The following is a 14,381-nucleotide window of genomic DNA, read 5'->3' as shown; positions in this document are numbered from 1 at the left end:
CCCGGAGCAGCAGCACCTCTCGGCCCGAAGCTGGGCACCGTCCGAGGAGCCCCCGCCTCACGGGACAGGCGGCACCTGCTCCGGCACCTCTGGCTCGCTCCCGGTCACAGACTTTTCCGTGCTACAGCTTCCCCCCGCGTCTGACTCAGCGGCAGGGGACAGGCAGGGTCACCCGCGCGTGACCCGGCCTGGGCTGGGGCTGCCTGTGCGGCTCCTGCCCGGCTGTAAGCGGCACCGAGCGTTACAGTGACAAGCGACACCAGAAATAAATGAGGTTTCTTCTCTGCCCGGAGCATTTTAATAGGAACGACGGGGCTGTACATCCTCTGGGGCAGGAGTTGACAACCTCCCGGCTTTGGGACAGGCCCCAGGACTGGGTCCCGCTTCCACTGTCCCCTGCCTGTCGAAACCCCTTTTTTTTCCCTTTTCCCGACGTTCAGTGGTCCCAGTCCTGAGACACCCCCTCTGCCTGGTGTCCCATCACTGCGGGAGGACACAGCTCGTGCCGGCCGAGCACTGCGAGCCAACCCTGACTGCTGGGAGCCAGCACCGTTCCTGCTGCCGGGCTCATCACAGGCAGTGCTGGAGACAGGGGCATGCCACCCTCCGCACCCCACCCTGCAGGGAGGCATCAGCCAGTGTGAGGAGGGGGCTGCGGGGCAGCCGCCGGCCGGTTGCCATGCTGGCCACCTCCCCGGGCAGGAGAGCCCGGCTCCAGAGGGCCAAGCCAGCCAGGTGACCCACGAAGGCTTCCGTGGTGCCAAAACCCCTGCCATGGTGGTCCTGCTCCCGGCCCAACACCAGTGAGCCACCAGCAGGAATTTCATAGCCCTGCCAGAAGCCGGAGCCGGCAGCCAGCAGCCGCCTGTCCACGTAGAATCGGTACTGGCCCTGGCCAGAGGACCAGGTGAGGCAGAGGTGGTGCCACTCACCATCCAGGAGCCACGTCACCGGGAGCTCCCGAAACTCCCCATCCCCAATGACAAAGCGCGCGGAGCCGGGGAGGTCCCCACTGCGGCCATGCACGGCCAGCTTGCTGCCGCCGTCCTCGGTGGTGTAGGAGAGGAGGGCACCAAGGCGGGGGGCTGGGGTGGACAGCCAGGCACAGACCGACAGCGCCCGCAGCCCCCAGCGCGGCCCCGGCCCCAGGACGGCCACGTGCTTGGCAGAGGTGTTGGGGAAGAGCAGGATGACGCCGGTGCGGCAGGCTGGGGAGGTGGGCGCTGGGGCGGGGGCCCCGTACCTACCCTCTCCTGGTGGCTGGGGGGCTGGCGGCTGCTCCAGGGGGACCACGGTCACGGTGGGGAGCACCGGTGCCATGGCTTGGGCTCCTGGTGCTGTGTCACGAGGGGGGTCCACATCCTCCCCAGGCGCTTTACCGGACCTGGCATCGGCCGGCAGCCGGTGCCCATCTTGCCGCTGCCGTCGCCTCGCCTTTGGGTGCCGAGGGCTGGGGCTGCTGAGGGCCGCCTGGCCCCGTGGCTCCTGCTTCAGCTGGCTACCCCAGCTCCAGGCAGCGTCCGGCGGGCCGTGCAGCTCAGTGCCAGCCTCTACCGGTGCACCCAGTGGGTGGGTGAGCGGGCAGCGCAGCAGGCTCAGGGCACCCACTGTCCCCTCCAGCCGCTTCAGCCTGCGGTGCAGCCGCCGGCCAGTGGTGGCCAGGCGGGCCAGCTCAGCGCCCAGGGCAGCCCGGGCAGCAGCAGCCACCTCTGCCTGCTCTGCCAGCGCCCGGAAGCGCCCATCGATGTTGTAGGAGACGTTGTAGTTCTCGGCGATGCTCTGGAGATGGCTCAGCGTCACCTCCTGGAGCCGGCGAAACTGCAAGGGAGAGGGACAAGGTGAGGTGAACTCACGTCCCCACGCTGGGCCTCTGCTGCGCCGATGACCCCCAGCCCAGCCCGAAACACCGAGTGCCACCCTGCGCCCCCTCCCCAACCCCGGGCACCCACCTGCTCCTCCAGCCGCCGCAGTCGCAAGAGCGGGGGGCCAGGGCGGGCCATGGGCCCCGGAGCCTGGGTCAGGCCACCCCGCAGGGCAGCAGCGAGGAGCAGGCAGAGGGGCAGCGCCGTCCCTGCCATGCCGCTGCCGGACACTTTCTGCCTGCACGGCAGGGCCAGCCCTGGCCCCCACGGTGCCCCTCGGGGGCGGCCTCCATGATGAGATCCGCAGCCGCGCTGGCGTGGCCAGCAGCCATCAGCACCAGGGCTCCCAGCGCTGTGGCCCACAGCCAGGCACTCTGGGGGGGTGGCTGGCCCTGGCCCAGGAGCTCCCCGGGCTCACAGGCAGGGGCCAGGCAGGGGGTGCTGAGCCGCAGGCAGGGGGAGGCGGGGGGGGACGGACGCGGGTGTGTGGCCCCGGTGGGGCCAGCCGTGGGGCAGCTCCTGGGGGGCAGCAGGGTGGGGAGTCCTGGACTCACACGCTGGATGCAGGGCAGGGGGGGCAGGACAGTGCAGGCAGGACAGGACAGTGCAGGCAGGATGGTGCAGGCAGCACAGTGCAGGCAGGACAGTGCAAGCAGGGCAGGACGGTGCAGGCAGGGCAGGACGGTGCAGGCAGGACGGTGCAGGCAGGACGGTGCAGGCAGTCTGGGGCGCGCACCACCACGAGGCGGCAGCACGTGCGTGCCTCAGGGCAGACCGTAGGCGGGGCTTCAGGACGGGGGCGGGGCTCCAGGGTGACGGGCGGGGCTTGAACCCGGGGGGCTCCACTTTGGCGCTGGGGGCGGGGCGGGGCGGTGACGCGCGGCCGAGGCCCCTCCCCGTACCCTTGACCCGGCGGCAGAAGATGGCGGCCGCGTCGACCCTCGCTCGCCGGATCGCCCGGTCAGGTGCGCCCGGCCCCGCGGGCGGGGTGGCCCCGCGTCCCTCCGTGTCCCTCCGCTGGGACTCAGCGTGGCCCCGTGCCCCCTGCCGCGAGTGGAGGAGTCCCCACGGCCCCTCCCCGTGTCCCCCCGTTGTGGTCAGGGTGTCCCCGTGTCCTCCTTCTGTGTCAGGATGTTCCCCCACGTCCCTCACCGTGGGCTGAGGTGTCCCCATGTCGTCCCTCAGTGGGTCGGGGTGTCCCCATGTCCCCCACCATGGATCGGGGTGTCTCCATGTCCTCCCTCAGTGGGTCGGGGTGTCCCCATGTCCCCCACCATGGATCGGGGTGTCCCCATGTCCTCCCTCAGTGGGTCGGGGTGTCCCCATGTCCCCCACCATGGATCAAGGTGCCCCATGTCATCCCTCAGTGGGTCGGGGTGTCCCCATGTCCCCGCCCTGTCTGTGCAGAGCAGTTTTGGGGAGCACACCCCACACCCGTGGGGGCTCTGCCCTGCTCTATCTGCTTCTGTCCCCCCCAGGTGTGCTGCCCCTCTGCCACCGGCTGCCAGCATGGGGCAGAGCCGCCCGGCAGCCCCCCAGCCCCCTGCAGCCCCCCAGCCTCCCGCTCGCCCCATGTCGTGCCTTCAGCAACAACAAGATCCTGGTGGAGCTGGACGAGAGCTCAGGTACAGCGGGTGGCATCTCTGTGGTGGCACCTTCAACCCATGGGGCGTTGTGGGGCACGGGCAGGGCCCCTTCCGTGCCAGCCGCATGGCATGGAAAGCCACCAAAGCCCTAGATGTGCCAGCTTCAGCTGCTTTGGACCCTCAGAGAGAAGTGTTCAGGGATGGGAGTCTCACCGGTCGTGGGCACATCAGGTGGGTGCTGCTTGGGTGCCGCAGGCAAACCCTGGCTGTCACCATGAGCAGACCTCGTGCCCTGTCCCCTGCTCATGCATCGTCCCCTCTGCGGGGTCCCTGCTTTGGGGACCTGGTAGAGTGGCAGGCGCTCCTTCGGGGAGCAGCTGTTGGGGATTTCTGTGTCCTGGCTGCCAGGAATAGCTGTCACGGGGCCACGTCCCCACACCAAACAAAGGGTGCCTCTTCTTGAGGCTTCCCAGGGTCTGTTTTGGCTTCCAGGCCCCTGGGTGCATCCTCGCATTGTCCCCAGCCTGGGCACGGCTGCAGCACCCAGACCAAGCACTCGGTGGGGACCTTTTTGGGTAGGGACAAGGGCTCAGAGCCCTTCCTGCGGTGCTGGCCAGGGTGGCAGTGCGGCTGCAGGCTCAGAAAGGTGTGTGAGGCTGGAGGCTCATCCGTATCCAGTGAGCCCAGAGAGAAGGGAACCGCCAGGCAGCGTGACCCTGAAGGTGGCTGGTCTTTGGGACACAGCTTCATGCTCCAGGTTCACCGCTGGCTGAGCGAGCCCCGGCTTGCGGGCAGGTCTGGGCAGAGGCAGGGCCCTGTCTTGGCCCCGCAGCTCTGGGGGCTTTTTGAAGAGCCAGGAGTGGAAGGACACGATCTGGGGTGAGCAAGGAAACAGGGAGGAGGGTGAAGCTCCCTTGGGCAAGGCAATGTGTGCCGCTGTGGTCAGGGGTTCTGATGTCTCCGTGTTTACCATGGCACAGGCGTCGCCATGATGAAGTTCAAGAGCCCTCCAGTCAACAGCCTCAGCCTGGACTTCCTCACCGAGTTTTGCATAAGCCTGGAGAAGCTGGAGAACAACCGGGCCTGCCGGGGCGTAATCTTCACATCTGTACGTGTTGTTCTTAGCTTGGGGTGTGAGCTGCGGGGCAATTTGGCAGACACGGGTGCCGTTCCCTTGCGAGTGTTTGGTCTCCTGGCTCCCTGGTCACCGGTGTGGGAAGGCCAGGACGCAGCTTCGATCAGCTCCGAAGGAGGGCAGGGGGTTCTTGGAAGCGCTGTGTTCATTCTTCCCTGCCCTTTTCTAGTGGAAGTATAACAACTGAGTGTTGTCATTTGTCATTAATGTCAAAGCTGCTTATGTGCATTATTATGACACAGCCCTTGAGATCTCTTGAACTGCCCAGAGGGAGCTGCTGGGGGAAGCCAGTCTTTATTTTCAGATGTGAAGTGGGTACGAGGTGGTGCCTGGGAAAGGGACGGGGCACATTTGCTGCGTGGCTGAGGTACGCACACAGGGACCCTGATAATGAGAAATTGCGCTGCTAACCAAGAGTTCCAGCCCTGCAGGCCATGGTGATGGGATGATCCAGGCTGGGGGAGCACTGGGGAGATTGTTTCAGAACCCCAAAAGACCCTGGTTTATGTCATATTTAAGAATCGCTTTCCTTTTCCTCAGGCTGCCAGGCTGAGTCTGTTAGAGGCTAGAGGGTCATCCCTGAGCACTGACTCTCAGTGACATTTGTATTTTCTCCATTCCAGGCTGTCCCCAAAATCTTTTCATCTGGCCTGGACATCACCGAGATGTGTGGGAAGAGCACGGAGCACTACGCCGAGTTCTGGAGAGCTGTGCAGGAGATGTGGCTCCAGCTGTACGGCTCCAACATGGTGACAGTCGCTGCAGTGAACGTACGTCCTTTAGAGCCGCCTTCCTAGTTGCCTTGTGCGATCTGTTGCTTGCTGCAGCTTGTTTGCACTGCGTGGGCAGGGACAGCCAAAAAATCAGGCTTGTCAGTGCTGAAACAAATACAAGGATGTATTTGTTGGGATGTCTGGGCAAAGTACACGTCTGTCGCTTCGGCGCGTTGGGGTGTGGGAAGGTGTGGAAGCGCAGGACATTGCAGGCTCCGTGTAAGCCGCAGGTGCTGCTGGGGTATAGCAGCATTTTGGCTGCGGTGGAGAGCTTGCATGGCACTGGTGTCCTGCTGATGGGGGCTAAGGTGCCTTTTGTGTGGCAAAAGCCATACCCTGCCCCAGGAACTCGTCTGGGAGTCTGTCCTCCAGGCTGGAGGACTGGGAGGAAGGCTGTAGGCCAGTAGTAAAGCCCAGAGTGGCATCGAGGGCAGACGAGTGCTGGAGAAGTAAGCGGCTGGCGTAAGAGGAGTCCAAAGGACACCTGTCACACGCCCACTGGCTGCTTGCTCACCGGTGAGACTCGCAGGAGTTGCCCAGGGTCACTTGCTCACAGTTCGGTGTCCATAGACTGTCTTTGAAGGCAGCAGGGTCCCTGAGCAGCTTCCCACAGGCATCCTGTGCAGGGCTAAGCAAGCACCGTGTCATAGCAAAGACGGTCGCAGATGGAAGTTACATAGATGGAAGGCGTTACACAGCCTCTGAACAGAACCATTTCTGTGGCATTTAGGGTTACAGTCTCAAGTAAGATTAAAAACTCGTGTAGGGTTACAAGAAAATGATGTAGCAAATGTCCACTGCACGGTTTGCAACCTGACTAACACGGATTTATTAACTAGATTTCCAGGCTGGAGAATGCATCAAACAAAGAGTATTGAAAAATGAACTCTGATAAATAGAAGTCTTCTTTAGTGGCTATTTTGAATCAGGTGGTCTGAGACTTGGGGGGACATCTGCTCTGTCCCCGGCAGCTCTGTCACCCTGTGTCTTCCCTGCCCTGGAAGAAACAGTGAGGCTGAGGGTGCAGGGACATTTGTAACCACAACCTAAACTCACTCCTTCCTTCTCTTTGCCAGGGATCCAGCCCAGCGGGAGGCTGTCTCCTTGCCTTGTCGTGTGACTACAGGATCATGGTGGAGAACCCCAAATTCAGCATCGGCCTGAATGAAGCCCAGCTGGGCATTGTGGCTCCCTTCTGGTAGGCCAGTGCCTCCCCACTTCTAGTATCATGTGTAGGTCTCTCAAAAGAATTAATCTTCAAGGAGTTTATCAATCAGTTTAACTCGCCGCTGAGATGTAGTTTTATGTGTCGGTGATCAGGTAGTTGCAGCTGCAGGACACAGCACCTCATTTCTCTGTCCTATCCTGCAGGTATCTGAAAAGCTTTCAGGCTGCAGAATGTTCTCACATCCTTCACCAGCAAGGACCTCAGTTCTGACTCTGCGGTCAACTCCAAAACTAGCGCTGGGAGATCTCTGTGGTCAGGCTCAGGCTGGGAATATGGTTTTTCTGCAGGTACAGGCTGTGTATCTGCAAAATCCCATAGCTGTGGAGATCTCTGGGGCACTGATATGCTAAAGCATGGAGCCTTGCTTGCCTTAAGAACATGTAAATATACTTTTGGAAAGGAGCTCCCAGATCACAGCAAGCGGGCAGAGCTGGGACCTGTGTGCTGAGGGTACATAGAGCAGCTCTCGTGGAGAGGAGGAGGGTGAACTCTGTCAGGGTAGTACCGAAAATGGCTCTGCTCGCCTGACCGTGCACAGCGTGGCTGAGCCCGTAGCTGCTGTTTAGAGACCCGTGCCCGGGGAGTGGGACCGAGCGTGCTCTTCGCATCAGTGTCTGGGTGCAGCTGCCGCTGGGTGTCTCTTTCCCTGACTGTGGCTTTTCCTCCCATCTCTTCTAGGTTTAAGGACACCTTCGTAAACATCGTGGGACACCGAGTTGCTGAACGCTCCCTCCAGCTGGGGTCCCTCCACGCCGCACCCGAGGCCCTCAGGTTTGGCCTTGTGGATGAGCTGGTGGCAGAGGAGAAGCTCCAGGAGAAGGCTGCAGCTGTCATGGCGCAGTGGCTGGCCCTTCCTGGTAAGTGCGGCATCTCCAGCAGAGGAAGAAGGGATCTGATCTCGGTGGGAAGGACAGGTACAGGGGCTGGTACCTGTGAGACGCGTAACAGTTTCCATTTAAAGGGAAGATGTGGATGGCTGGGAGATAGGAAAGCTCAGCACAGTGGTCCCAGCAGCCTTGGGCTGATGAAGATGGGTTTGCCACTGCCCCTGCATGGGAGGACACCTTCGTGGGCATGCAGGGCACATGGCTCCAGCTCGGCTCGCCCTGCCAGCCCTGCTGAGGCAATCTGGAGGTGCCTGAGCTCCAGACAGAAACTGCATCTCTGTGTCTGTCAGCAGAGATGTTACCCCAGGAAAGCTGCCATGGAGTTGAGGGAACGGGCTGGGCGAGAGTGTGTGGGTGGCTGCCAGTCCACCTTTGTGGTCTGGATCGATTTGTCACTCTGCTGAGCTGGGGATGGGGATGGGGGCGTGAGGACAGGCATCACGTGCGTGTTTGGGCTGCTCCCTGACTGAGGTTCCTGGGCTGGGAGAGGGCTCTGCATGGGCCAGGGCTAGATCTGAACTATCCTATCCCACATCACCTCCAGGGAGTTGGAACTACGTATCACCCTTCGGCTGCTCTTTCTGGAGAAGCCTGAATGAAACTGGGCAGAAAAGGATGGGTCCCAGAGCTGTCACTTTGTGTCCCAGCCTTGGGAGTGGGTCCCTAAACAGCGCCCTCCCCTGCTGTGAAACCTCAGCCCCCAAGGAAGGGGAGCACATCTCAGCTGTGCTCTCCTCTGACTTGGAGGATGCACCACGCAGATCCTTCCCCAGAGCCCTAAATCAGAACCTGGGGAAGTCTGTCCGGGTGAAGGTGTCTGTAGCACACGGGTGCCGGAGCGATTCGGGCTTCCCTGCGCGTGGGGGGGTTGGTCATCATTTCACCGTCACGGTTGAAGCGCACTGAGAGCGCGTATGCAACATCTGTGCTACAGCTGTGCTGCCACATCACTGTGCGTGGCTCTGTGCGTGTGTGAGCAGATGTGTGTTCGAGCCCTTGGTCAGCTCCAGCAGCCAGTGCTGCTCCGGCAGCATCCACGTATCTGTACTGAACTGGCCCAGAGCCTGTTGTCAGCATGAGCTCGAGGGAGCAGTGCTGCTGGCTGTTGTACGGCATGTTTGGCCGGAGCGGACTGTCCTGGGCTGGGTTGGGGGAGCTTAGAGCCAGAGCGGTTTCAAAGAGGGAGAATTTTGTTCGGTTACTGCTGTCCTGAGCCCGGCGGTGTGTAATGGGGCTGGGGCTGGGCTGTAGACAGTGCAGAGAGAAGGAGGGTGCACAACTTTTTGTCATCTGTCTCAGTCGTTTCTGCACTGAGCAGTACAGATCATAATTTATTGTATGTTAATTTATCCAGTTCCACCTCCAGCCAGTGGGTTTTCCTTACACCTTTCCCTGCTGGTTTAAAGAGCCCGTTGGTGTGTGGTACCTCCCCTTCGGAGGCACCTGCAGATGGTGGCAGTGGCTGAGAGCCGGTCAGGGGTGAGGACCCCGCGTGTTCCCCATCCTCGCTCTCCTTTCCGCAGACCATGCCCGTCAGCTCACCAAGTCCATGATGAGGAAGGCCATGTTGGACCGCCTGGTAGCTCACCGGGAGGAGGACATTCAGAACTTCATCAGCTTCATTTCAAAAGAGTCCATCCAGAAGTCACTTCGTATGTACATGGAGATGCTAAAGAAGAAGAAGAGCTGAGGAGCCAGCCGGCCAGGGCCCGGTCCTGGGAGCTTGAGCGACCCTCCGAAACACTGCTGTAGCTGTAGACTTTCACGGTGAAGCCATCTGCAGCGTCAGCAATTGGCGACGTGCTGTCTGCTCCTGTGGCCGCCCCAACTGCCCCTTCCCCTTAGTCCCCATAGAGTGCCTGAAGCCACCGCTGCCTTTCCTGAGAGCCGGGAGAGCTGCTCCTCGGCTCCCCTCAGGAACGGACATCAGGTCCTGATGCCGCTGCATCCCGAGCCTGCCGGTCCTTCGATGTCCTCCCTCCTGTCCAACAGCTAATTGTGAAATGAGATTTGTCAATAAAGTCTTTGATGAGGTAGGACATGGATGCTTCATTCATGGATACTTGGTGGTGGGAGCTGGAGCTGGATCATGGTCTGTGGCCACAGGAGGAGCTCAAGCCGTCAGCTTCACCTCAACCGGGTAGTGGTCACTGACTGCCAGGGCCTGGAGGAGGGCGAGAGGTGGGAGGTGTATCGCAGGGTTCGGTGAGCCCCTCGCCAGGAGGGTGGCTGCAATCACCCGGCGATGTCCCCAACCCCGAGACGCTCAACACACAAAGCTCCAGTTTTGGCACCTCTCAAGAGCTGCCCAGGTGTGGCCTGGGGCGGGCGCTAGCAGGGGGTGTCTGCCCTCCGAGACCCCCGTGAATCACGTGGGAGCTCTGTGCCAGCTACAGGTGGTTGGAGATCGGCTTCAATTGCCCCACGCCGTGGGGTGAAAGACTACAAAAAGCCCCGTGCGTCTCCTCTCTTCCCCACGGGGACAAGCAATGACCCCAAATCCCCCTCCTGTTCCCACCCATGGATCCCTCGGCACCCCGAGCTCCCCATTAGCTGGCTGCTGTGTCCGGGAGGGGTGCGTGCCTTCCCCAGGGGCTGTGCTGGCGTCCCAGCAGGCAGGCACTGGGCAGGGGCACGCATGCTGTGGCCGGAGCCAGCTCAGGCTGCTGCTGGAGCTGCTTCATCTCTGCTTTTCGCCTTTTTCTTAAATGCCTGGGCTACACGGCCACGGCCGGGCTGCCTAATCCCAAACGGACACCGGCAGCCCCGCAGCCGGCACTGCCTGGGGCAGCTCAGCCTTGGTGCCTGTTTGAGCCCTGGGTTTGTGAGCCCGGCTCACCTCCTCCTGCTCCAGCTGGAAAGCGCGCTGGAAATTGTAGACGGTGGCTGAATTTGGCACAACGCTTCTCTTCAGCTTGGCGCCGCACACCACGATCCTGCCAGGGAGACGTGGGCGGTGGGTCCCGCTCTGGCCCCCGCGCTCAGTCGCTGGTGGTGCGGGACGGGCAGGGGGGCCCCCAAGTGCCAGGGAGGGGACGGCAGTGCCGCAGCGGTGCTCACCTGTCATAGGCACAGTCCGACTTCCCCACCGTGGTGTCGGCGCTGTCGGGGAGCAGCCACTTGAAGACATCGCTGGTGCGCAGGCGGATGGCTGACCAGTCGCTCGGCTGGACGTAGGCGCAGTCGGCATTGAAGTCCCCCAGGAACATGATGTTCTGTGATGGGAAGGGGGGGTACTCGTGGTGGCTGAGGAACGGGGCTGCCCTGACGCCAGCCCTCTGGCGGGGATCAGCCCTGGGTGTCGGGGCATCCCCCGGGGACGGGGCAGGAGCAGGGTCCCCATCCCACCACCCTCGCACCAGCTGCGCTCGCCTCAGAGCGGGGACCCGGCGTGGGTCGAATGGTCCCCAGGGCTCAGCGCCCACCCTTGGTGCCGCCCCCGATGCCGGCAGCACTCACGTCCGTCCCCCACTTGCTGACGATGGCCAGGTAGACATCATAGAGCACGTCGATCTCGGCGACGGCATCGTGCGGGGCTGTGTGTAGCGGCACCAGCACAAACTCCTCTGCCTCTACCACAGGAGAGGGACATCAGCCCTGCGGCCACCCTGTGCCACCGTCTGGGGCCACCCGTCCCCCCCGCTTACTGGTGCGGGGTGCCGAGACCCTCAAGATGAACGGCTCCCGGCTGAAGATGTCCTGGGGATCCTCATACTGGTAGGTGTCCACCACGGACACGACGTCTGTCCTGTAGGGCCAAGAGGGATGGTGACCCTGGGGCTCGGCACGGCCCCTGCGCCCCCTCCATGGCGTCGGTGGCCCCGTGGTGTCACGGGACAGGCGGCAGCACACCCAGCCCTGTTACCTGTAGATGAAGAGGTACATCTCCTTGTAGTTGTCCCGTCCCAGGGGGTCGCTGATCTCGTAGTCGTACGGGGACGTAGACACACTGCGGAGATGCAAAGGCAGGACGGTGACATGGCTGGCACCAGGGGCTGGGCGGCCATGGGGTTGGGTGGCCACCGGGCCACCGGCCGGTCCTGCTCTGCTGTGCCCGTGGGCCACCATGGGCCAGCCATGAGGTGTCATGGGGTGTACCGGCTCCGAGCCCACCGCCCCGGGGTGGCTCCTCGGGCATGGCTGGCCGCGGGCAGGACGCGGGGTGGCTCCCGCCTCCCCTTTCTCTGCAGGGACGCTCCCCACCTTCATTTGCACCAAAGCTAAATTAGGTTAATGAGCAGCCCGGGGCCCCGTGGAGCCTGGCGTCACCCTCCCTGCCCCGGCTGCTTTGTGGCTGTGCTGGAGGGGACACGGAAGGGGCGAGGACACGGGCTGGGCGTACCCGGTCAGGAGCACTCACCGCCTTTCAACAAGACAGTGGTGGCGTCCGCCTGGCCCCAGCCCGGCCCCGGCCCGTGCTCTCGCCCGAAACGGGGTCAGCACCCAGCCGGCGGGGGGGCTGCCACCCTGCGGTGCCCGGTTTTAGCCCACCCCAGCAGCCCCTTTTCCTCCTGGGGTGGCTGAGCCGCCCGCTTCAGAGCATCATCTGCCACTGGGTCCATCCCGGGGTCCCCCTGCCGTGCCCAGGGTCTCGGGGTGCGGGGGGCTGCCTGTCCCTGCCCCCTTCGCCCCCTGCCCTGTGCTGTTGGATTTTGGAGACGCAGCTTGCCAGAGCTGTACTGCCTTTCCATCCTGTGTGCTCCGGTGGGATTGCAGCTTTCAGAGGGGTTTTGTGCCGCTTGTATCCCCCTTCCCCTCCCCGGATTATTCCTGGTGCCTTTTTTCAGTGGCCGCTCAAAGCTTCAGCCCAGCAGTTTCCTCTTATTCCAAACCCAAATGCTCTGCTGATGGACTTTTTTTTTTTTTTTTTTTTTTGCCTTTTCTTGCTCAGGCAGTTTGGCTTTCCCTGCCTAATGCCGGCATCTCAGCCCAGGTGCTCTCAGCCCCGGCCCCGCTCGTACCTGTTGAGCTGCTCCATCAGCTGGGTGACGGCGCTGAGGTCAGAGTCACGCACCTCCTGCACCAGCACCATGTCGTAGCGGCGCAGGACCTGCAGGGCCAAGAAGGATGGTGATGGCGAGAGGGAGCCGGGTGCTGGCTCGGGGCCACCCTCTCCCCTCCCACCCATCGCCCAGACAGGCGCGTCGTGGTGCAGCACCACGGGGACCCGCACGTCCCTTGGCGCCGGGGCAGATGTCCTCACGGAGGGCTCAGAGGGACGGCGGGGTGTGCCTGACGTCCCACCTTGGTCCCCACCAAGCCTTCATCCCCCCAGGACATCCCCGGCACTGGGATGCCATCCCATCCATGGCCACATCCCCACGCGTCCCTGGCACAGGAGCCACGTTTTGGGTCTGCCCCAGCGCAGAGCCCATCTCTGGCTGCACTCACGCTGACGATGATGCCTGCCACTTCCTCATTGGACATCTTGCTGTCACCAAACGCCTGGATGTTGAAGGCACCGACGCGCAGCGTGGCGGTGGCCAGGCACGGGAGAGCCACGGCCAGCAGGGACAGTGCCAGCGCCACGGTCCCCATTCTGCCAGGAGGGATGCTGAGCCGCAGGGATGCAGTGACGGGAGCCGAACTTGGAAAACTGCTTTGGATTTGGGGATAGAACAAAAAAAACAATAGAGGTAGGTCCTTCCTAAGTCCTGGTGTGCAACAGTGCACCGCAGTGGACACTGCCCGGAGCAGCCCGCAGAGCCGGCACGGGCTGTCTGCCGGCTCGCTGGTCCTGGGGGAAGCTAAACCTCATCCTGCCGTGGTGAATCCCCCCGGCAGCACCTCTGCCAGCCCCGGCATTGCCCAGCTCCCGGATCGCCCGGCTCTGCTCCCTGCCAGGACATCTCCATCGCCTGCCAGCTCCAGCCACCGCCGCCGGCACTCCGGGCTGCTCCACGTCCTTAAACTTGATCACAGCCCCCACAGTCGGGTGAGGGAGTGACTCCTTGTCCCAGTTTGTCCCAGCTCATCCCAGTTCCTCCCAGTTCACGGCTCCAAGCCCAGATCCGTCCTTACCGTGTCAACTGTGCAGCACCTCTGTGCTCCCAGCAGCAGGACGGGCGGCTTTATTCCCGGCGGAGGTGCCGGCAAAGCAGGATGAGTCGGACACCCCCGTGGGGGGTTTGGCACAGCTTTGGGATCCTTCCTACATTGGGAAACCAAAAACCCACGGGGCGGCAGGGTGGGGCCGGCGTAGCCGCCTCTGTGCCGACGGGGCAAAAGGCGGCCGGGGAGGCACGGCAGTGCCGGGGCATCCCAGTGGGGTTGGGTGGGTGCGTGGGACTTGGGGTGCTGCGGTGGCCACCCGGGCCACAGCGTGGGGCACGGCGCCCAGGCAGGCGGCGAAAGGTGATTGCCTTAACGCAAGTGATTCAGCCAGTGTGATTACAGGGGAGAGCAGGAAATGTTGGGGTGTCTGGGTCAGGCAGGTTCAGCACCGCCAGTCTCGGCAAGAGGGGGTGGCTGCAAACCCCCACAGCAGCCCCAGCGGTCACCCAGAACAGCCCCACTGGTGACACAAAGCAGCTCCCGTGGAGCCAGGGACACCGTGGGAGCCCCAGGGCATGGTGCTGACCCCATCCTGCTGCTGGAGCTGAGCGCAGGCACCCCTGCAGAGCCAGCGTCCCCTGTGTCGGCACCTGGCGTCACCCCGGCACATGGCGTCACCCCGGCACATGGCGTCACCCCGGCTGAGGAGCGAGCGGCTCTGCCGAGGTGCCGGCAGTGGGGTGGGCGGGGAGGTGACGACTGCTCATGCCGGGGCTTGCCGGGCTCTCGCGTGCGCTGCTGGGTTTCGCATCCTCGCACCCAGTCACTGGATGAGTCCGGTGTCCCCTGGCACTGCGCCAGCACCAAAACCCTCCCAGGACGCACCGACCCCCCCCTGGGGAGCTGACTCACGTCC

The 14,381-nt window shown here is 63.0% G+C and overlaps 3 protein-coding genes across 3 annotated transcripts; 1 reads left to right on the top strand and 2 right to left on the bottom strand.

The window, feature by feature from the left end:
* Window positions 1-275: 275 nt before the first annotated feature.
* PTX4 (pentraxin 4) lies at window positions 276-2,587 on the bottom strand. The gene is made up of 2 exons (XM_054843082.1): window positions 1,950-2,587; window positions 276-1,818 (listed from the first exon to the last, which is right to left on the bottom strand). The coding sequence occupies exons 1-2, from the start codon at window positions 2,076-2,078 to the stop codon at window positions 571-573; spliced, it is 1,377 nt and encodes a 458-aa protein (XP_054699057.1). The 5' UTR covers window positions 2,079-2,587; the 3' UTR covers window positions 276-570.
* Window positions 2,588-2,732: 145 nt separating this feature from the next.
* Window positions 2,733-9,510, top strand: ECI1 (enoyl-CoA delta isomerase 1). Its single transcript, XM_054843324.1, has 7 exons — window positions 2,733-2,827; window positions 3,341-3,487; window positions 4,429-4,556; window positions 5,207-5,353; window positions 6,433-6,554; window positions 7,263-7,441; window positions 8,995-9,510. Exons 1-7 carry the CDS (start codon window positions 2,785-2,787, stop codon window positions 9,159-9,161), a joined length of 933 nt encoding a protein of 310 aa, XP_054699299.1. The 5' UTR covers window positions 2,733-2,784; the 3' UTR covers window positions 9,162-9,510.
* Window positions 9,511-9,516: 6 nt separating this feature from the next.
* Window positions 9,517-13,009, bottom strand: LOC129213397 (deoxyribonuclease-1-like 2). The gene is made up of 8 exons (XM_054843326.1): window positions 12,863-13,009; window positions 12,433-12,521; window positions 11,337-11,420; window positions 11,119-11,219; window positions 10,931-11,043; window positions 10,532-10,686; window positions 10,311-10,407; window positions 9,517-9,635 (listed from the first exon to the last, which is right to left on the bottom strand). The coding sequence occupies exons 1-8, from the start codon at window positions 13,007-13,009 to the stop codon at window positions 9,585-9,587; spliced, it is 837 nt and encodes a 278-aa protein (XP_054699301.1). The 3' UTR covers window positions 9,517-9,584.
* Window positions 13,010-14,381: the final 1,372 nt, after the last annotated feature.

Source organism: Grus americana, chromosome 15 (genome assembly GCF_028858705.1).
Source record: "Grus americana isolate bGruAme1 chromosome 15, bGruAme1.mat, whole genome shotgun sequence".
In the NCBI taxonomy this organism is placed as follows: domain Eukaryota; kingdom Metazoa; phylum Chordata; class Aves; order Gruiformes; family Gruidae; genus Grus; species Grus americana.
This window is presented reverse-complemented; position numbering and strand designations above follow the sequence as displayed.

Bases quoted from the DNA above. Each gene is read 5' to 3' on its own strand.
- ECI1 (XM_054843324.1), top strand. From the start codon at position 2,785: ATGGCGGCCGCGTCGACCCTCGCTCGCCGGATCGCCCGGTCAG. The intron at 2,828-3,340 runs GTGCGCCCGGCC...TGTCCCCCCCAG, and splicing joins TCGCCGGATCGCCCGGTCAG to GTGTGCTGCCCCTCTGCCAC. The intron at 5,354-6,432 runs GTACGTCCTTTA...TCTCTTTGCCAG, and splicing joins TGACAGTCGCTGCAGTGAAC to GGATCCAGCCCAGCGGGAGG.
- LOC129213397 (XM_054843326.1), bottom strand. From the start codon at position 13,009: ATGGGGACCGTGGCGCTGGCACTGTCCCTGCTGGCCGTGGCTCTCCCG. The intron at 11,421-12,432 runs GTACGAGCGGGG...GCATCTCCGCAG, and splicing joins CTGATGGAGCAGCTCAACAG to TGTGTCTACGTCCCCGTACG. The intron at 11,044-11,118 runs GTAAGCGGGGGG...CTCCTGTGGTAG, and splicing joins GGTCTCGGCACCCCGCACCA to AGGCAGAGGAGTTTGTGCTG.
- PTX4 (XM_054843082.1), bottom strand. From the start codon at position 2,078: ATGGCAGGGACGGCGCTGCCCCTCTGCCTGCTCCTCGCTGCTGCCCTG. The intron at 1,819-1,949 runs GTGGGTGCCCGG...TCTCCCTTGCAG, and splicing joins TGCGGCGGCTGGAGGAGCAG to TTTCGCCGGCTCCAGGAGGT.